Source organism: Genypterus blacodes, unplaced genomic scaffold, assembly GCF_046128005.1.
Source record: "Genypterus blacodes isolate CSIRO-AG114 ecotype Tasmania unplaced genomic scaffold, CSIRO-AGI_Gbla_v1 ptg000003l_1, whole genome shotgun sequence".
Lineage (NCBI taxonomy): Eukaryota > Metazoa > Chordata > Actinopteri > Ophidiiformes > Ophidiidae > Genypterus > Genypterus blacodes.
In genome coordinates, this window is record NW_027466817.1 from 4,338,094 (window position 1) to 4,360,201 (window position 22,108).

General features: G+C 43.6%; 1 protein-coding gene across 4 annotated transcripts in view; it reads right to left on the bottom strand.

Moving 5' to 3' along the window:
* fli1 (Fli-1 proto-oncogene, ETS transcription factor) overlaps positions 1-20,356 on the bottom strand; it is a 31,246-nt gene extending 10,890 nt beyond the window's left edge. The window contains exons 1-6 of one of the 4 annotated variants that reach the window (XM_076144960.1): positions 20,195-20,356; positions 18,498-18,580; positions 8,763-8,974; positions 8,374-8,525; positions 7,152-7,355; positions 924-992 (exon numbers count right to left, since the gene is read on the bottom strand). In XM_076144960.1, coding sequence (XP_076001075.1) covers positions 924-992; positions 7,152-7,355; positions 8,374-8,525; positions 8,763-8,974; positions 18,498-18,536 — 676 coding nt within the window. In that variant the 5' untranslated portion in view covers positions 18,537-18,580; positions 20,195-20,356. Of the gene's footprint in view, positions 1-923; positions 993-7,151; positions 7,356-8,373; positions 8,529-8,762; positions 8,975-13,939; positions 14,127-18,497; positions 18,581-20,194 lie in introns of those variants that run through there. The other 3 variants (XM_076144951.1, XM_076144975.1, XM_076144968.1) reach the window with 3 other exon arrangements.
* Between the last annotated feature and the right edge of the window lie 1,752 nt (positions 20,357-22,108).

Consider the following 22,108-nt stretch of genomic DNA (forward strand, 5'->3'; position numbering starts at 1 on the left):
TCAGTTTCTCTTTGGACAAACACATTTCATTCTTAATCACAGGTTTGGTTTAGTTTCATTAAATGTGAATACCTTCTGTCTTGTTTCTGATCTGTACTCATTTTCTTAGAAGGAAGAAGTTGTCAGAGTTTCAAGATCTTTAAAGATACTTGCAGGTCAACCGTGTATTCATGTGTACCAAAGCATAAACCGTCCCCACCTGTCTCTGTTTCACGCACGTCTCTCTCTCTACCACACGACCTCATTCACATGTCTTCCGTCCCACTCTCTTTTCCCGTAACAGCTGCATTCTCTTTCGTCCTCCTCTGTCCCTCTGCTGTATAAGGGACTCGTCAGCACGCTGCCTTTGTCTTTTTAATGTGCCTCTTTTCCGATCCACAATGTGTGTTCACAGCGATCAGGTATTGCTCCTGAATAGCAAAATCTGCTCAGCTTGTGTTATTTTAACAGAACAAAGGGTGCACCTGCCTGCAGCTGCACCGTTGGCAATCAAAGGCCCTGTCTGTCTGTGTGTGTGTGTGTGTGTGTGTGTGTGTCTTCCTGTTTGTTACGCTACATTGTATTCTCAAGTGTTTATCCGTGTGTGTACAGTACATTGTATGTTAACCCTATGTTTAGATTCTGCTTGTATGGTCTATTATTGTGTATCTTTTGAGATGTCTTTCTCTCTCTTTATGTATGTGTACAATAACTGTATATGTGTCCATGTCCAGGATGTGTCAGTGTGTGTGTTTGACCTCTTTACAGCAGCTGTACAACAGTCACAGAAAAGCCGTCAGGCACTGTGACGCTAGATTTGTATTAGTATCACTAAACACTCTTTCACTTCAATATTTCAAGCCACATTTCAAGCTATTTTCAAGCCAAAAGAGACAAAGATCTTGAGAACGAACACTGCACAGAATGGTGAGCTGGGTTCTTACCCTCTTTGGCAGCCAAGCGTGGTGACGGATCCGTGTGAGATGGTGTGTTGTAAGATAATGATGAGCTACCTGCCAAATCATGAGATAAAGGAGACACAGTCAGTCAAAATGTCTTCTTTATGTGTTTGTGTTGCACAGATGCAAAAGAAAAGTGTATTATTAAACTTACAGTACACAAAGCAGTGTTACTGTATTACTACTCTCATATAGGTAGTCAGGATTTATTAATATATTAATGATGTGATGTTATCTATCTATACACAACAAAACAAAACAATCAACGTCCAGCAGGTGGCAGTAGAGGGTTCAGCTCAATTAGTAATGAGCAGAACCTAAGCTCTTTCATTTATAGCATTTTACTGTTGTATTGTTTGAAAAACCTTTCCTGAAGAAAAATAATTCAATTTAATCCTAATTATAACAAATCCAACAATTGCTGCTTCATTAATGTCATTTCAACTGTGTACTTGGAACTTCACTGGTGAGTAACAAAGCCACAGAGGCAAAGCTCTGCATACGGCTGCCTATTCATTTCACCTTATGGAGCAGAACTCAACGCTGCATTCCTGCACTTACACAGGCACCCTGGGCGGCACCAAAATGCTCTCTTAATTTTAGCTGCCCCCAGGCATAAATCAGCGAGCGGAAAAACAGACCCAAAAATGCACAGAGAAAACACAAGTGCCTGCTTCTACATAGGGAGCATTGAGATTTCAGCACAAAGACTGTGGCAAGGAGCTGCTGGGTAGGGATGAGGCCTTTTCTGAATGGCTTCATTTCAACAACAACAACTAAATGAAGGATTGAAGGTGAAATCAAGCGCCGGTGTGTGTGCTTTTATTGGGATTTGGAGGCTGGCGGGATCCCTACCTAACTAGCTGCGATGGTGGCGGTGATGGTGCTAGGGGGAGGTGGGTGAAGGGGCCCATGGTGGCAGACCAGGGGTCTGTTTTTTTAGGGGGTGTGGGGAAGAGAGGGGTGCTGCACAAATGTATTCTAACCTCCCAGAACCCCACCCCTCCCAAGTCTACCTTCTCCGCGGCACCCCCGAGGCTCTGGGTCTAGTTTAGAAACCTGGGGGCCTCTGAACAGGGGAGCCATTGTATGAGGCAGGGTCCCTGCACAGCAATCAAACGCAGCTCCCCATACAAAAATAATTCCACACGCTGAGTGTAAGTGCACGGGGGCAAGAGAGCCACCAAAGCATCAGGTTTGGAATGAGTGCGGTGGGGGGTGGGGTGGGGGAAGTGTAAGTAAGAGAAAGATGAACGGGCAGACCGACGGAGGGAGCGAGACAGGAGGAGGAAGGGGAGCAAGAGGAGTTTAGTTGGAGAGGAGAGGTGGGGGGGTTCTGTTAACCCTTTTCCTACTGTGTGCCACATGTGGGCTGACCCAGACAGGCAAACAGGCAGCATTGCTGAGAAAACCACAACCCATCCCACAGAGAAATTCAGGACTGCTGTGGGAGAGAGAGTGAGAGTGAGTCAGAGCGGCGGGGGTGAGAGAGAGAGAGATGGAGAGAGAGAGAGAGAGAGAGAGAGAGAGAGAGAGAGGGACTGTTGGCTGCTCTCCCTATTTATTTGGACGTGCTCTTCTCCCCTCAGAAAACAAACATGTCCCGGTAATCTGACAGCACAGTGGGAGGACTGGCCCGTGTTCAGCCTGTAAGACCCTCACTCACTCTCTCTCCCTCTCTCTCCTCACATCTGCTCAGAGTCTGTCTGATTACATAACATCTACAAACTATTTTCTTTTCTCTCCTTCCTATGACTGATGGTTCTTTATAAAGGCCTGTCCTCCGTTCTGGCACACCCATAATATTGACAGAAATCATTCAGGGCTTGTTCAACAGTGAGTCGGACCTCCACTGGGCCCCAGCTGTTTATTCTGTTCAGCCATATGATACCATCACCTCAAACATGTGGTCTGTGCTTTGTCAACAAACTGAAGGTCCCAGTCACCAACTTTTGGGCAACCTGCCATCTAATGGGGGCCAAATCGGCCTCAGCAAACAGCAAGTCTTCCTTTAGTCCCCGATTACAGCTGCACTGACTCGTCCAACTACCAGTCTGCACTCGAGCTTCACAAAGGCAGATGTTGAGCGGGGATATAGTGATTTCAGTCTACTCCATAAATAGAATCATTACATAACATAGTAGCTTTTTAAAGCATGAGACAAAATGTTGTTATATCACATTTCAAAGTGATAAAAAAAAAAGGCAAAATGCCAATACACATATTTCCTGTTTCGCAATGTTTGTGCGTCAGTGATATATGGTGCTGACCTGCCATCTAAAACACTGTTAAAATGTCCAAATATGCTGATGAAGGAGCTGCAAATCGACATCAATTAACAGTGATCAACTTGAAGACTTCCTACTCCCACTTCAAAATAAAGCCATCAATTAAGGAAGGATTTTATTGTGCAGTGGCACACAGGAAGGGGTTTACACATTTTAAATAAAAAAATGTCAGCACTGGATAAATGTGTAAGTATGTATGAATTGTGAATTGTTTTTGTTTGTTTGTTGTTTATAAATGTATTAGTCTGGAATCATAGTCTAAATACAATAGAGTCACCTGAACTAAAAGCTAGTTTCACACAGATTTTAGTAGCTATTCCTCATTCTTCTCACTGACGCTGGAACCAATCTCATTCAAGTTGGTCTCAATATCAAACCCTTATTGTCCCTCTTGGCTTCATGAGTGTGTACAGCGCTGTGAAGTGTCTGGACCTTAACAGTCAAGTGAGCAGCCCCAGACTGCTCAGTAATGGTGGCTAACGCTAAACAGCTAACAGTCAATGGCACGGGGCCAGGCTGTTGAGCCCCTCTGCCCCAGTGATAATCTGCCAATAGAACGAACTAATGCAAGGGGAGCTCCATAAAAATGTTGTGAAGGGAGAAAGAGAAGAGAGGCGAGTGAGAGAATGAGAGAGAGAGAGAGAGAGAGAGGGAGAGAGAGAGAGAGAGAGAGAGAGAGAGCTCTCCAGACCTCCTTTTTCCCTACTCAGCCTGCGAGCCCAGATGTTTATGGCCTGTATAAACTATTGAGGGCTTGAGAATGTCCCCCATTCTGGAACCGGCAGCGGTGCAGTGCAGGAGCCCAGACTTATCACTCTCTCTCTCGCGCGACTCCCTCACTGTAAATCCATCCAGACGCACGAGCAAAAAGGCGACAGCTGGGAAACAGAACCATCGCTATTCTCCAACAGCACTCAATCACGACCACCTCGGACTGTTTCCACACACTTATAAAAAGAATGATCCGACCTCCTTTTTTTTTCTCTCTCTCTCCCTCACACTCGCTCTCTTAGGCTTCTCGCTCGCTCATTCCGTCCCGTCCTGTCGTCAGTCGACTACTGAAATTGTCTCGGTCAAGGATATCTGTCTTCATCTGCTTTCTACTGGTCTACGTTTCACTTTTAAGGAAGATTTGGGTCTCAGTTTTCAGCTCTTCCCTCCTCACTCTCCCCTCACCCCACCCCTGTCTCTCTCTCCTTCTCTCTCCTTGCATCTCTGTGTGTTGGACGATGTAGTCTCTCGTTTACTGAGGTTTTCGCTCTGCTCTGTTTCCAGCACATGTGGTATCAAACCGACCTACATGGGTGCGATAAAGCAAACAGTCCGTGGTCCCTCCCTGACAGACTAATTTGAACAAATTCTCAAATTGCACCCCAAATTGAAAGCACATTGGGGTGCGGGCGGCCATCGCTTATAAAAATCTGGATAAGTGACCAACAACCAGGCCAAAATAATGCACTGGCAACTACCGCTGTGACTGCAAGCAGCTGGGTAGGCAGACAGATGTTGAGATTATGCCAGTGTGGGTGTCTGAGTGATATTCCTGCATATGACGTGGCAGGAATGTTTTGTTATGGTATGGCCGTAGGGTGGGGAAGTGTGTCCCTGCCCTGTGCTGAGTATACATATAGGGCTTAATGACGCTGAGGAATGTTAATCAGACTTTCAATAAACAGACCCAAATGCACCCATGATGCACGCAGATGTGCATGAAATGATTGGACCATCTATTTTTGGAGGAGAATGGGGAGTAATGGGGGTTGGAGGAAGACATCACATGACCCGTAATCACTAATACTTCCACAGTTTGGCTCAGCCCCCCACCCACCACCACCACCACCTCCTCTCTCTCAAGCAGCTCTACTTCTTCTCTCCTTCTCTCTCTCTCTCTCTCTCTCTCTCTCTCTCTCTCTCTCTCTCTCTCTCTCTTCTTCTACATTCTGTATGGTAGGACCAGCTCCAGCTCTGGTGAGTGAAGCCAGAGGTCTCTTTTCTGGACAGGGTTACTCCTCATCTATGATTGTGTTTGTTTGTGCTGCAGGGGAGAAGAAAGATCGGCTTCAGTTTCCAAATCATCAGCGCCTGCAGGGTTGACTGAAAGCCTCAACTTTCCTCCTCCTCCTCCACCGCCTCCTTCTCCATCTTCCTTAGATGTTCATTTACTAACACGGTTCGTCTTCCCCTAAGGCTCCTAGTGTCAATAACGCACGCCGCTCGCCTCTCAGAGAGCTGTCCGAAACCAGCCAGTCAGCCCAGGCACGGGACGAGGAACATTCATCTTTTCGATTTGTCGGGAACAGATCCAAAGCAATTTAAGCTGGCAAGTGGAGAGGATTCCCGAGACATCTCTTCTGTCTCCAAAACACACAAGGTCTAAATCAAAAAAGAGAGAGCCATGGGTAGAGTGGCGGTGCAGCACGCCTAAGCCGCGGCTAAGTCCCGCAGCCATGTGGCCATAATGAAAACTGCTCTGCGGAGTGTTGCCCAGCGGCGGTCAGACAGATCCACCCGCTGCAGCCGTGCACAATGAGGCTGTTATGCTCATGACAAGCATCCCTCTCTGCCCAGACGCCATGCACAGAGAAAACTGTTGACACCCACAAAATACAGTTCCCATTACATCACATGAGGCCCATCGCAATTTTTGGGAGCAATGTTAAATTTAGGCGAACCATCACTCACTCCACCCAAAACTTGTCATATTCTGCAGCTACAGCAGAAACAGCAAACGTTCAACTGATGAGACAAACTGTTCACTGCATGTCCCTCTACAGACACTCACTCAGTCTGCTTAGCTGCATATCAAACAATGGACTCGGCTATTGTTCTAACGTTTTATATTCAAACGTCAATAATGTCTCAAAAAAGTATTTATTTTTACTATCAAAAAATGAATAATTTGAAAAGGGGTTAAAACACCATAATTAAAGCTTTTATTCATGGTTGTAAATAATTTAATTGATTATTAATAAAGACTACTTTTGGATTGCCAGGTCACAAAATACATATTTATTATAATACTTTTTTATTATGATTTACAACTGGAAATTTGATTCATTTTTGGGGTGGAGGAGCCATTGAGTAACTTATTAACATTCACAATTGCAGACATGTTGTCTTGTTATGAATTGGCCAGGATATGAGGCATCCAAAGGGGATTTTCACTAAACGTTGTTCTAATAAATGTCTTAATGCTGATTGCTGAACCATTAACAATTATTCATTAACCATTAATAATAGCAGGCATTGGTTAAACTTAGAGACTCTTTTAAAAATCCTGAGTGAGTGTTTTTGTTGTTTCTGGCTTTGTGTTGCTCGCCAAATCTTATGAAGCTGGATTCTACAGGGAACCTCTTCAAAGGCAAGAGGTTCACATTTATTTGCCTCCGTCGCAAATTGCAGATCAACTCTCTTTGCCGTGCCGAACTCACAGGCCCGAGCACGACTCCTGAGGCAAAGCACCTGGGCTTCATCTTTCCCTGCACTGTGCGGAATAAGGCATTGCAAAGTGTGGAGGAGGAGAGAGCCGATGGTTATCAGGAGGAGGGGAAACGAAACCCTTTTGCTTTCCACAGCTCTGTTAAAGACCGGGTAGACATTATGGCGAAATGAGTTTCCAGTAAAAAGCAATTTCATTGTTTATTGACGGTAATATGAATATTGTGCGGTGACCAAAAAAGCTGTCACATTGTTTATCCTGGTTTCTTTCTATTCACCCAAACGTACAGCAATATGAGGCGACGGGCTCGTGTCTTAACTGAATCTTGGTTTAAAATTAGGTTCTTTGGAAAACACGTGCATAAATGAAGCACAAAGACCAAAACCATGTGGAGGATCGGAGCATACAATGAGTTCACTTTAACATCATTACTGTGGACGTGCCGCTGATCACGTCAAGAGACTCACTTTCAGAGAGCTTACTTACTTTCCCTGAGGTAATTGAGATGAGAGAGAAGAACTTCAGCATTGTACATGGTGGTGAGCCGGAGAAAGTCGTCCTTGCTCATCTTGCACAGCTCTTTGCCGTCTGTGTTCTGGAACATGCTGGTGTCGATCTCTAACAGGCCGTACTCCTTGATGGCCCACTCTAGCCACTGGCGTACATGGTCCTGGGACCACAGCGACGGGTCTGGAGGAAGAGAAAGGCAGAGAGGCCAGAGGGTTTTTGGTGAGTGCAATAAATGGGTCTGGGAGGAAAGCAGGGAAGAGAGTGTTGAGAGTCACGCTGAGGAAAAGGGAGGAGGAGAAACAAATAAACTGGAAAATTCTGTATCGGTGGCAGTCGGGTTTGGAACGGCTCAGATTCAGACGCAGGTAACACAGCAAAAACAGAGACTTCCTCATATTCAAATCTTTGAATCCGAACTTTACCATATTGTGGGGCAGCTGTTGACTAAGTAGGCTAAAACAAACAAACATATTTGCAATATTCTCCAGAGAGCAAACAGGGAGCTCACCGCTGGTGGTTAAGCAGCGGCATACATGTGGCGCTCTAGGTTAATGCACGAGGGGCCACTCGCCTCGGTCTAGCTGCAGCTCTGGACTTGCCTTCCTTTACAATGGAAAATTGACCAAGTCTCCATTTGATTTTAATTAAATGAATTACATGTGCTCATTTTTGGGAGAATATAGTCATTCTCTCTGGCTCTCTGGCGTAGGTGTAAGAGCATAATTAACTTACGCATAAAAATTACTTTTCAACAGTGCTCAACTGTGAAACTTGCACTTGCTTGACCCATATTATCTCATGTACTGCAAGTTCAAATTTGTGAAATGAGTGGAGAAATATATAGACCTGGCAGACAAACAGACATCTCTGCCTGAGCGCATTCAGATGTGCTCCCTTGGGTGACGTAAAGCGCTGGAACAATGCTTTAACCCATGAACCAGCTAAGTAAAAATGAGTCTCGTAAAACGTTTAACAACATTGGCAAAATTCTAACAAAACAGAGCAGTGATTCGGTTTGAAAACACGGCAGCGATACGGGGAGAAAAAACTTGGAGAACAATTTGCACCTGTGCAAATATGCCGTAAATAAAGCGTGAATAAAGACACGATGCATAGGATCCCTTCTATGTGGGATTCCTTTATTGTAGCTGGAAATGTAGCTGGATATGTAGCTGGGGGCCCAAAGAAGCTTTCCTACCTGCAGGTACAATGACTCTTCTCTCATTGGTGGTCATGTTGGGCGGAGGGGCGTTCTTTTCATCCATGTAGTTTCCATAGTTCATCTGAGATGTGTCGTTACCCCCCACCAGCTTATTACATTTACCCACACTGCAGTCCACTGGAGACTCCCTGCTGCAAACACACATACACACACGCACACACACAAAGGAGGAAGCTTTAAAAATGTTCTAAGATAAATTAGGTGCTTTTAGTTTTCCTTTCCAGTCATTGACTTTGGTATGTGATCTGAAGATTACTGTAGACGTGCACGGCACAACAATGAAGGCTAGATGACGTTAATGAGCAGAGAGAAAAGTCTGATCTGCATGAAAAAATGGGTTTACGTTCATACTGTTTGTGTCATACCTGGATCCATTCATGTGCTCATATTCTCTCTTGACATTGACCCGGACGGGCTGGTTGATCCACTCTTGCTGTGGGGGTAAGGGGTTGATTTTGTGGGTCTGGCCGTAGTCCTGTGCGCCAGATGCAGTCATGTCTGTCTTTGCAAGAGGGGCGGCAGCAGCGTAGGGAGGCTCAAATAAAGACTGGTCTTCACTCACCACGGATAGCGCCTCCTGGAAATAGAAATGCAAGCAAATGTTTGGCACGTCCAAAAAACATTAAGAATTGTAGGAAAAAAAATCAGAAGCTTGTGCGTAAATTAGGATGGCAAAACCCAAACCAGTCACGAAAAACTTCATCTCAAACCTTTAGTCTCTTGGGTACTTATTTGTTTACGGCAATTATGTGCAGATTTGAGTCATATCACAATCTGGCATCCTAAGTTGTTTGTGTACAAATGATGGCTTCCTGTTGATTTTAGAATGACTTCAATCATGCCCACATAGCAGAATGACTGAGATCTAGGTTGTTTCATTATCAGCAAAAACAAACACGAGGCACATACACGGGTAAGATTTTCACATTTATGAGACGCAAAAACGACCCTATACACAGAATTCCAAACATTCCTGGCAGCGCAACGTTTCTATTGCCCATTATCGGTCTCTTCTTCACTTTATTGGATCTGAAAATCCTCTTTGAGGCCCTGGTGAATCTGTCTCGTCTGGGCTATGTGCTCCCATCCCACAGCTGAACACTCAACAGAAGCAGAAGGGGTCACAAGTGACGCTGACCCCTCTGCTGTGGCCCAGCTGGAGCAATGTATGTCTATTTAAGAAAAAACAAACACAGAAAAGGTAGCGTATGCTGAGAGATCACGTGGTGCAACACGCTGCTCATCTATCATGTAAGAAAGAAGGATTATGCACTTTGCAGATTGTTATTTAATATGTTGATCTCACTTGGTCAGATTCCAGAGCTGCACCATGCAAAAACTTTCCAGCTATTGATGGTCTAAGAAGCTGCGGGGTAAGAAAGTGATGACTCAGCCTTCTGTCATATTGTTCCTCCACCAAAGTAAGAAACAGTCAGATAATAATATCAAAACAATACATCTGAATATCTAATGGAATCACTACAGTCACATGCCTCTTTTGAGGATTAGGCTCAGATCTGATGCACATCTGGATCGGATGGGATCTGATGGCACAGCTTAGACTGAGACGTGTCTAATCCCTGGGGACATTTCATTCCAAAATGCCACATATCTGCTTCAGGGGGAAAATGCTATTTGATATTCCTTGATCAATATTTCCAAGACGTAGCTAGTCGGATTCTCTTAAATATTACTTTTATGATAGTGAAATCCTCATGATCTTGAAAAAATACACAACCATTCCTTTCTAAGACGGTTTATTCCAGCTGTATTATTTGGAATCAGTTTTTCCAAAATCATAAATACCTTATTTATATGTAAAATGTTTCATTGTGAGGGACCTATTGATCCTCTGACGGCAGGATCCATATCATATAGTTCATAGATAAATATACATTTTAGAAAAGTCTGGATTTATTATTAATAAAGTACTTAGTATAGTAAATACTTACTACTGAAAGAGTTCAATATACTATCTAATTGCTGTGAGTCTTTTTTAGCAGGTGTATAGATATAGCAACACAATGACATTTATAAGGAAAGTGTTGGATTTTGACTGAGGTACTTTGCTCAATACTATAAATATAATATAAATTCAAGATCTAAAAAACTGCTCCTGTTCTGATATTTAAACTTTGCTTCTTCCTTTTTCCACTGTACTTTCCACAACATTTCAGTGAAACCTCTGTCAGATGTGTAGAGGTTTAAGTTTTGCTCTGTACCATCTTATATTTAGTCATTAAGGCCTTTGCAGGGGGTTATGATTTAATCTTGGTTTACACTATGAAGCCCTCTGTTCAAAAACAACCTATCCATGAATTGGTTTTTATAACCTTCACCGAGAAGGTTAGGGTTTTGCCTCAGTGTGTGTTGTTTTAGCAAGTTAACTCAAAAGATGGATTTTCATGAAATTTTGCAGAGAGGTGTGTTGAGGTCAAGAAACGAAAGCTGATTTTGAGGTGGATCCATATCATACTTTTAGAGTTATTACAGCTTTTTAAAACATTATTTTTAGCCCATAGACAACCACTCAGACTGCTCCTGTGTTAACACTGGGCTGCCACTAGATGGTAGCAGAGACTAAGGCTTTCAACCGGCTTTCAAAGCAAAACACTCGCTACTTATGGATCTGGACCCGGATGGCTTCTTGATCTTGTGGTGAGAAATGAATTTTATAAGACAAGTGCCATCCTCTCGCTGAGATGGTGCTGATTCAGTAATGTACAGTTTCACGCATCATCAATAGCTACAGAGCTTCAGTTATGCCATTATTGAATTTCAACATTAACATCTCCTCAACTAATAACAACCGAGATTCAAGAGACTATAAGAGATTTGTCATGGTCAAGGAGACACATAAAAGTAAAATGTATGTTTTCAACATTAGAGACAAACAGTTAGAGAAAAACTTTTGGTCTTGGTGGTTGTTTGCGCTCACCTTGACTCGTACAACTACCATGAATTTATTGGCCTTTTTTGATCTATCTATAAGATTTGTTATATCTGATGAAAGCAATTTAGCATCTACAAATTTATTTCTTCAACAGGCAAATACATCCAAAACTGAAGTGCATCTCAAATATTAAACTTTAGTCTCAGACACTGCTTTTATCTCTACATATACTCTATACTTATATGCGTTTTGGCTTAGACAAATACAATAAAACAACAATAATAATTTGGACATTTTGTTGACAGCAATGTCATGTACCAACAGTAAAACAACATCACTATAATTATTCAATGTTCCAGTGATTTGACTTGTGGATCCTCCATAGCTTGGGTAGTGGCAGCATTACTCACTATCTGCACACAGCACACCAGCTAGTCTGTTAATGATAAAGAGCACAACAGTGAGCAAATGTCTCACTCCAACCGATAAGGACAGAGCCGACTATTATGACTGCTGCATGTTATATTTACAGTGACATATCAGCATGTGCAATTGAAACCATGATTGGCAAGTGGTGGGGGCCTATCAAGATCGTGGAGGGTTTTTTTAAAAATAGGAGCTCACCACTGTCACGAAGAAAAGCTCTAAGATCAACAGACTGCTGGCAATTTGGTGTGTTTTCCTTCCAGTATCTGGGGGGAACACACACACACACACACACACACCCACAGACACACACGGTGCCAGTCATGGACGAGGCAGTTATAATCTATTTTATAAGTAGACGACTGTCTTCTAAAAACGCTATCTGTTCTGCTCCGACTTCTACATTTTTTTTTAATGTTTTCGATTGTAATGTGCATTTTTCCACCGAGGTAAACAACACAGGAAAAGATCAAAAGACTCATAACTCTGGAGTTCTACACACTCTCAAGCATCAGCATTGTGTGAGTGTGACACCTGCTGGGAGTCACCTCTGCTTCTGTTTACATCAGCCCTCCCCCACCCTCTCCCCTAAACGCATCACAACGCCTCTGGAGCTGCATGGATGGAATACATGCAATAGATCTCCATGCACATCCAGACTACACGTGTGTCTGTTTGGCGTCCACATCCATCCAGCCTCATCTGGAGCCACCCAGGGGTGGTGGGGTGGAGGGTAGAGGGGGGGGGGGGGGGGGGGGGGGGGGGGGGGGGATTCCTGTCTTTTGTTTAAAGAGGAAAGGGAAACCTGTCAGGAAAAGATTGTGTAGGACAGGAAGCTTCTCATGGCTAGAGAGCCCTTCCTCTGCTTTTACTGAGAATGAGAATGAATACAGCTCACAAGCCAAGCCAGCCATTTATACGCAAGAATTCGATTGTGATTACACTAATTGTCACAACCTCTTGTGTTGTTGCAAACAGTTGAACCCGAGGCATCCATTTTCTTACCCCCACCCCTCTCCCCCTCCCTCCTATAGATATCAAAACAATCACCGTGGTGTGACAGATGAATGATGGGATTTAAGTGGCGGTGCAGACATATTTGTCTGGCCCAAACGTTTACACTCTTCCAAAACTCACACCACACCCACCCAGCCGCCACAAACCCGCCACTTTGAATTTTCCAAAAAAGAAAACAAGCACCGTCGTTTTTTAAGCAACAGTATAAATCCAAACGCAGATTGTTGCATTCTTGTCTACTTTAAACCCGAGCGCGCCGCAGAGTCAAGCTGGACTCAGAGGGACGTGCCACTCAACATCTGGTGACTGCAGCCATAATACATCTGGAATTTGACTATCAGGGGCTAGAAGGCGACGTTAATGCCGATCAGCGTTCTGGACTATATACCAACACACTCCATTTCATAATAGAAGTTATCACTGCGTTACGTTCTGTGGCTTTCCACAGTGTCGCAAACGATGCAGCACGATGTTACAACCCCGAAAGTTACCAAATGACTGCTTTTCTGAACGTCAAAAACTCACTTACGTCTCTAACACTAAACACACAGACACAAACAAGACATATTCATTTTTAAAAAACAATATCATCACAGTTTCGGCACCCACGACACGGATCTTCTGGTCCCAGCCGGGCGACGTGCCACACCGCTGTTGCGCAGCTCGACACACATCCTATCCAAGCGAAAGCACACATCCAGCCGTTGCTATTGCTCAACATCCCCCCTCTGCCTCCGAACTTAAAGCAACCCCGCCGTGTCGATTGATTACTTATACAGCTATAGGTTTGATGTGCTCAAGCATACATCGCGATGTTTGAGGCAGATCGCCACTCCTTTGTGCCGTTCCAGACGTGCGTAATTGTGCACTCGCTCCCACCAAAAAATCCACCAAAAACGTGAGTCCGCGAAATCCAGAAAGCGAAAACCGAAACGTCTTCTCACTTTTACCGCGAAATGACACATAAAAGAAGAGAAAACATGGCAAAAGAAAAAGAAGAAGGTAAATCTGGTTACCGCTCTCAGATCGAGAGAAACGAGCCGCTCATCGTCGTCAAGATCGGAGGTCCCCAGCTCACAGACACACAGACAAACAGACACAGAGCCGCATTTCAACCCATTGCTTTCAAAAAAAGGAGGCGCAACTCCTTCCGAAAACCCCAATCTCCCCACAAACTCACATACACCCCCCGTTCTCCACCCTTACCTTAATAGTTCCGTCCATTTTGCGCAATTTTCAGCGGACCCCGACAACATCCCAAACATGACACACGCTCCTGAATTAATTCCAGCCCCCCGGTATGTGGCGGAGAGAAAGAGACACTTTTTTCTTTACCGGATTGGGTTTTTTCTCTCCTCTAAATTTGGGAAGTGAAGTCACCGCTGTTGAAGGAAGCTGTGTGTCACTGTGTGCAAAAGCCCTGCCTTCAAAAAAACAAAAAAAAAGAAGCAGGATACTGTCCCAGAGAGATAAGCGAGGGGAAAACAATTGAGTGTTATGTTTTTTTTCGCTCCTCGGAAATATTTACAGGATGGCTGCCCCGCGTTGCTCAGTGTGTGTGTGTGTGTGTGTGTGTGTGTGTGTGTATGTAGAATGCTGTTGCGTGATTTGCTTCTCCCCCGCCCCGCCACCCCCGTCTAACAGCCCCGTCACAGGTGGCGAGGAGGCAACTTAGCACGATGCTGATCTTTGTATGATATATGATTTTTAATTGCTTTCATCGATTTTAAGCGGGCTGCGCTTCTTTTTTTTTGATGCGATCTACGGGGTTTTAAAGCGCGTTTTTGGGGCTTCACGCCCCCACGCATCTGGCCACCCTTCCATCCGTCTGTAAATCAGCCTCCCCCCACCCCCCCATATTCTGCCTCCCCCCACCCCACCCCACCCTCTCCGTGAAATCGATATAAGGAATAAAGTTTCCTCCTTTTCAAAAAGTTGGACAGATGTTTTCCTCCAACCTTTGCTGATGACGGAGCTCTAAATCAAAGGAGGAAGAGGAGGGGAGGCTGAACCTGAAAAGTTGAATACCTATATGGCAGGATTTGTTGCAACCTTGTCTTTTGTTACAGACTCTGTGAAGGTTTTTTTTCCCCACTCAAACACCATTAATAAAAAAGTCCAGGAATTCAGCTCAAGACCGCGCGCGTCTGCGTTCCACGTGTGCGTCTCGCCCTGAATGGATGGATGAAGGAACGCAGCTTGTGTCTCAACAAAGAAGCCTTTTTTAATTCGCAATTGCATATTATGATTATTATTATTATCACGGATATGGCTTCGGTATTGGACCCAGGGATTATAATCATAATTATAGACCCCGTCCCCCGTTCCCCCTCGTCCCCTGCACCCCCACAGGTATTTCTTCTGCTCTATCCCACCAAACTGCTCTCATCAATCCCAAAGCATAATTTGAGCGCAGATGGAGACAACACTGTAAAAAATAACAACAACACCACATATTCATTTACGCAATATCCTTTTTCATTATAAGGTCCTTATTTGTTATTAATTGTATTGATTAGAGCAATATAATAACAGATTGGCATCATTTCACTTTTGAAATGTTGTTGCAGGGGTTTTGTAGAGTTAAAATTGTCAAAAGTAGGGATTGTTTCTTAATTAGGGCTGACCTTTTTTCTTTGGCACAAGTAGATTTTCTATTGAGGATAAAGTGCTTGTTTTTGATATTGTAAAATAGTAGATAAATAAAGTCATATTTAAAATGTTTGCTCCATCTTTTCTTTCTTTTTGCAGTGTAAATGGGTTTAGCCTCAGGGAGCGGCCTCACAGTGGCCAAACACAGAGTCTGCGCCACAACGACTGACATCAGGGCCTGCCTGTCTGCTCTCGACTTAGGGGTCTGGTGGGGCAGAGGGCCCCCCCTTGGGACCACCACATCTGGATCCTGCTAAGGGTCAAGGCTTCTCCTGCCTGAGGCCAGTTCAGACTCGAGTAATTAAGGGAGACACCTTGTTTAACTCTTCAGTGACCGGCTTGGGTTTAGCCTTTCTTTTTTTTGAACTTTTTTTGTGTTATACTGCATTCCAGTCTGTAAGGTTTTCGTACGCTCCCTTTTTTATGATAGACAGAGCGGTGATGAAGCGGCAAATTAAAGAGGTGCTTAAACTGTGACCTCAACCACTAATACAAACATGTTTTCCTCAAAATGCCACATCCCTGTCAGCTTCATAGTCTGAGCTCCTATGGATTAATGCCATCATAAATGTTTATATACACAGGGGGGCACAATTATCTGAAATTGTGAATACTAAAAAATATAGCTTCCTTATGGGATGTGGCAGCCAATAATCAAACCATTAGCAGACAGATCTCTTATAATCATATTTACCAAAGCCTGGGTCAGATAGTGGATTGGATTGCAAGAATCTACCTGAACCCTTGACCACACGATCATACTACGAGGGGCGACTGGGGGTCCATGCAGGACCTACCATAACCGTAATGAATACAGTGGTAACAAACATTTTGGAAGGCCAATAAACAGATGCAAGTTGGTTTACACAGCGAACCACAGAACATCTGGCTTTGACGCTGGAGCTAGACAGCCAGACATTTCTTCCTTACACCACGAGCCAGTAGCTCCTCCAGAGTCTCCACTGGGGCAAAGAGCCAGAGGTGGGCGGACGCAAGTTTGTGTTCAGCTGGCTTACAATCGTTAGAGGAGCCATCCTTTCTTGTTTAGCTTTTATACTGTATATGAGAGTCTGAAGCATCACTATTATTTTAATCATCACCTGCACTGGAAACAAAACACTGCAATGCATCATTTTATTATTCTTATATCAAATGTTCATACAGGCCTATAAGCGACAAAGTGGCCAAAAAGAGGAGATGATTTCCCAGGTCTGCAAAAAGGAAGACGTGACGTCATCAAACCATAGAACACAACTTTAAGGATGAATGTAAATGATCTGTTCGGATGTACACATCTACGTTTTTACAGTGCGGATGTTTCAGTGAAGTTTTCTTATCATTTTTGCATGAACTGCGTGTGATGCCTTCACTTGATCACTCCCGGAATAGGAAATAACAGCCGTATCAACTTTTTAGAGCGCAGAGTTTGTTTTAAAAAATAAACGACCTCCCTGTGAATTGTTGTTGACAGAATGTAGATCTGTAGTCCGATCGTTCCTGCTCATGTGCAGAAAGACAACCCGAGTCTAAATACTGAGGGCAAAAAGTGCAAAGTGGAGTCTGCTGCACTCTAAGCACGAACTGTCTGGCCCCTCGCTCTGGGCCATAATTAATTTGAGATTTATTTTTATTGGAGGGTTCCAGTCTCGCCTGGCCTTAACCAAACAAAACCAAATGCTGGGCCGCGGATCCGCTTGAATAAAGAATATTTCTTTTAAATTTTGCATCGAGGCGTGTCACATTCTGACCAATATCTCCCTGAATGTGAATGAGGGAGTGTGGAGCTCACACGCAAACACAGACACTGAAACCAGCCGTTAAAATAATGTTATTCAAATACAAAAAAAAACGACATTCTGATGTGGAGCTCGACAGAAAATAATAGATATAAATAACATATCTAAGAGGTCAATCTGAATCCGTGTGGACATTTTGGAGTTTACATAAACGCAACTGACCTATTTTTCTTCAATAAGAATCTTATTTCAGGAATAGAAAGAATCATTATCCCTCTCAAATATTCTTTGCTATTCAACTTTCACCAAAACAAATCAGGAATTGTCCTTATAGCTGTGAAAGGTTAGAGTCTCTCTGCAGCGGGCACAAACGCTGTGGCTGTATGAAAAGAGCCTTTATTCACATGGAGGAATAAGCCTTCAAAACATTAACAAGTCTGCCTTGGAAAAATACCTTGATGATGAAGATATTATAGCGTTGCTCGCCTATAGGCACAATGGAGCTTTTTATTAATGAGGAACAATCCAGGCACTCACTTATGATGGATGAGAGCTAATTAACCACAGACCCCAAACTCACTTTGAACTTAAATGTTCGTCCATCGATTGATGTCAATAGGCGATATTATATATTTATATATTTCATAATGAATTGCCGCGTGCAGAGTCTCAGGTGAAGCGCGTGCAGACATTCACGCTGCGTGACGCGTTACAGTTCTTTTAAATGGGAAAACCAGATGTGGGATGTTTGCTTTATTTACATTCTCGAGACCGCGGCGGGCACACACACATACACACACACTGAGCGAGAGAGAGGGAGAGAGAGAGAGAGAGAGAGAGAGAGAGAGAGAGAGAGAGAGAGAGAGAGAGAGAGAGAGAGAGAGACATTCATGACGTCACGCCTGCAGACAAGCCATAACAGCAGAGTTATGGACCAAATATCAAATCGATTTAGACAGACCACATCACACACACACACACACACACACACACACACACACACACACACACACACACAAACACACACACAGACACACACACACACACACACACACACACACACACACACACACACACGTTTTTTTTAGTGGCAAAACAACACACACACCTTCGAAAGCTACAGTCATCCTGTTGCAAAACACATGTTAAAAAGTCATACAATGTATACAAACAGAGATTATTAGTCAGTTCAGCCGATCAGAATTTATTATAGAGTTTATATCTGCAATCTTCCTCAACTGAAAGTGCTTCATAGAGGGCAACCAAGAGGTGAGGAGACACAATGACAACAGCAGATAAAGACGTACAAAATAGAGTAAAGGAGCCCCGTTAATTCCCTCCAACATTACCTGGACGCAGAGACGGTGGTGTCTTACCTTGACGTAAGACGACGTGTCAGGGACAGTTTGAAACATGTCTGTGTGACAGACAGGCCCAAGGGTGCTCAGTGCAGTGGGCCCTGAGGGAGATAAAACACACACATATATTACTATTATTATCATGATTATTACTACTATGAAATGGCTTCAATCCATTTTTCCTCTTTCTCTCACTCTCTTTCAGTTCCCGATTGACGTGACAGACTTGAGATTTCGCAATACCTTAAGGGCAAACAGGGTTACTAACCACTTCCACACAAATAAAGAGAAGGTCAGAGATGGTTCACACACCTCCTGAATAGGTGTGAGCGCGCGCACACACATGCCTTCATTCATCCCTGTCAACCTTTAATCTCCTGATATTTCCAGGTATATGTTGTCATCATACATTGGATTAACAATAAGAAAATGATACAAAACGATACCACTGACCTACTGGGAACGTGAATGAACATGAATTACTACCAACTGGCCCAGTATGAGCAGGGGTATGGCGAGTAACGGGCCCCATCCCAACCCCCATCACGTTCTCCCTAAAGCTCAGCACATATTGAAGCACTTTTCGCTTTAATAAGAGCAGCTTACAAAGTCTAGGGTGAAAGGGCACTTTGAGGACGGTGTCTTTAGCCCTTCCCTCTTTGTGCAATTATTAGGAAGGCAGCGCCGCATTCCAAATACGCCTTATAAACACTTAAAGATACTGGCGCAACAACAAAAAAAGACGCACTGACTTCTGTTTTGGCGTCAAAAAGCGTCATTTCTGCTGGGATTTCACCGTAGAATATGCGAGACCCTGAACGCACCATCATCTCCCTCCCGTTCAGAAGCGTTTACTTTTTTGTGCCTGTATTAAAATAAGCAACAAACAAGCTTTTCTCTCCCCCCCCCCGACTGCGCATTTCTATTGAGATCTTACGAGTGAAGGCCGAAAAAAGCTAAAAAATAAACCCAATGATAAATTAGGCAAAGGAGGGGGGCAGGGGGGTTTTAAATATATATAATATGCACATTTAAATATATAAATATGAACGTGGCACTGTTTAAATACTTGTAGCGACCAAGTTTTTTTTCCTGCTCTTCTCGGCTCCTGCAGGCAAACGTCGGGCTCGCCTCATAAAGTTTCCCAAATGCATCCAATTTCTAAGCGGTAAAAAAAAAAAAAAAAAGGCGCATTGGATTCCGCATCTGCAGCCAATTAGGCGGAGGAGGACTTGGTGAATAACGGCGTGAACCTTCCTGCGAGACAGCCCCGTGGGCCGAGACCCCTCTAGTGTTACATTTTAAGCATCTTACCTTCGCTGTTATCCATCATAAACCAGAGCCAACCAACTGAATTCAGCTTCGTATACGAGTTCCAATTTCCCCTTAACGCAACACTTTGAGTCCCCTTCAATGGCAAATACAAGCGCGAAAAAAAGAAGCGTTTTGATGAATAAAAAAAGGAGCAAATCTAAACGCATAAAAGATCAAAAGATAATCGAGATCAGGCTTCAACTTTTTGCTGCAACACCCCGTAAAGTTAAGACTTGTTTTGTCGATCCGCGGTTTTATTATGTGGTTTGGTATCAATCAAACAGCAATAAAAACAAGTGGAAATGATTTATGACGCCGCTGCACGCACAGCACCGCAGCTTTCATCGCGCAGAGACGGCAGCAGAGGAAGACAAATCGGGATTCAATTCTCTCTCACTCACCTGCTGCTATTGCGATATCAGCCGATACTGGTTTCGATCGATCGATTGGACGGATCCCTCCTCCGCTTTAATGGAAGCTATTAATCCCGTCACAACACGGCCGTTTTCCACAGATGACACCGCGCTGCGTTATATTGTAAAGGAGCCGCCGGTGTATGAATGGAATATGTTGCTGCCGCGACCAATGAGCAGAGAGAGAAAACCTCCCCTCGCCTGCAGAGTGAGGCCACTGAACCATGAAATAAGGGGAAAGCTCAGAGAGAAACAACGTCATAAATCTGTTTAAAAGTTTTTGCTGAGGACAAACTGTCTACGTTTCTGTCTCAACTCTCTGTCTGTAATCAATATTGGGACTCGCACATGTGTGTTCCTGCAGAGGTGGACAGAGATCTGAACAAGTGCACCATTGTTTTTGCAGTAAAGCGTCATCGTGCTTTACCTGTTCAAGAGGTAAAATACATACATTAGAAGTCATTGAATGTGTTTAAACTATTGCGCAATGGCGGATTATCTCAGAGACACATTCCTGTGTGGTGAAGCAATCCAGCAGCATCCGCAGGGGTCGCAGATATACTGGGATTGTGTGTTTACGGTGACACGCTCCCCTGTGGGAATCCACCAACAACACCAGTGACACCAGTGGGTTTCCTCCTGCTACAGATGACCCCCCAGCTCACTTCACTAACTTCATTTCCTTCACGTTTGCCCAACTTCTTCTACACCCCCCCCCCCCCCCCTAAAAAGAAGGATGTGGGGCAATTCAGGATGAGGAAAGTCGCCCAGCTGTGGCATTTTATAGCCTCATCAAGGTCGCTGTGTGTCAAGCAGGGCAACAGTGTGAAACACACAGAAGTCGCCTTAACTTTTGTTTTTGCTTTGGATGAGGCAGTCAAAGTTGAATGTTTGGTCGCTGTTGCTCTGATATACTCATAATTTGACAAGAAGGGTCCTGCCTACAACAGACTTTGCTTTGTTTGTTTGTTTGTTGTTGTGATTTTCTAACATGAAAATGGAAACAAAGAGGTGATGAGATGAGCGCTGCGTTCACTGTCACTTGATCCATGACAGAATAAAGAAGGTGAAAACCTGGAAAATAAGTTTGTATTATTATGATCATTGTTATTATTATTGTTATCTTTTGTAGTGTGGAGGTCATCTGGTAAAATGGTCGGCTTTCATCACCGGCTGGACCCTGTTTGTTACACCATTTCCTAATGCAATGATTAAGAACAACAACATTGATAATGGTGTTCCCAGCATGGAACAATGGAAGGAAATCCCAACATCCGTTTGACTGAATAATGGCACTCATGTGCCTGCTGTGCTGCCTTCCTCAGGATACCGAAGGAGAAGTTCTCCAACACTTTAGACCAGAAACTATTAAAATTACAAAAAATATGAACAAAAATGAATATTTGTGTTTATTCCCTTTATACACGTTTAGCTCTTTGTCTGTTTTTCACAGAGAAAACTCAAACCATCTTCTTCTCCTTCTTCTTCTTCTTCTTCTTCTTCTTCTTTTTCTTATCCTTCTTCTTCTTCTTCTTCTATGTAATTTCCTAACTGAATTGGACCTGTTTTGATGCATTCACTGCTGAACTAATGTTGTGCTAATCTGGCATCTGACATTTGTCCTCCTTAAAACTCCATTCAGGCTGAAGACAGACACTTGTCTTATTAGAGGTGAAGGCAGTGTCCCTACTAGTATTACTACTTAAATGATATGAATGATTATACAGAAATGATTATAACCCAGGCAAGTTCATATTTGCAGTTCATTGCGAGCTGCTATTTGAATTTGTGCTGAGCCACATGGAAGGCAGGAAATGGAAGATACTTATCACTTGTTGACCGTTTAAACGTTCTTGGACTTTTCACTTTGCTAGTTTGCCAAAAATCCATCCACCTGTTTAG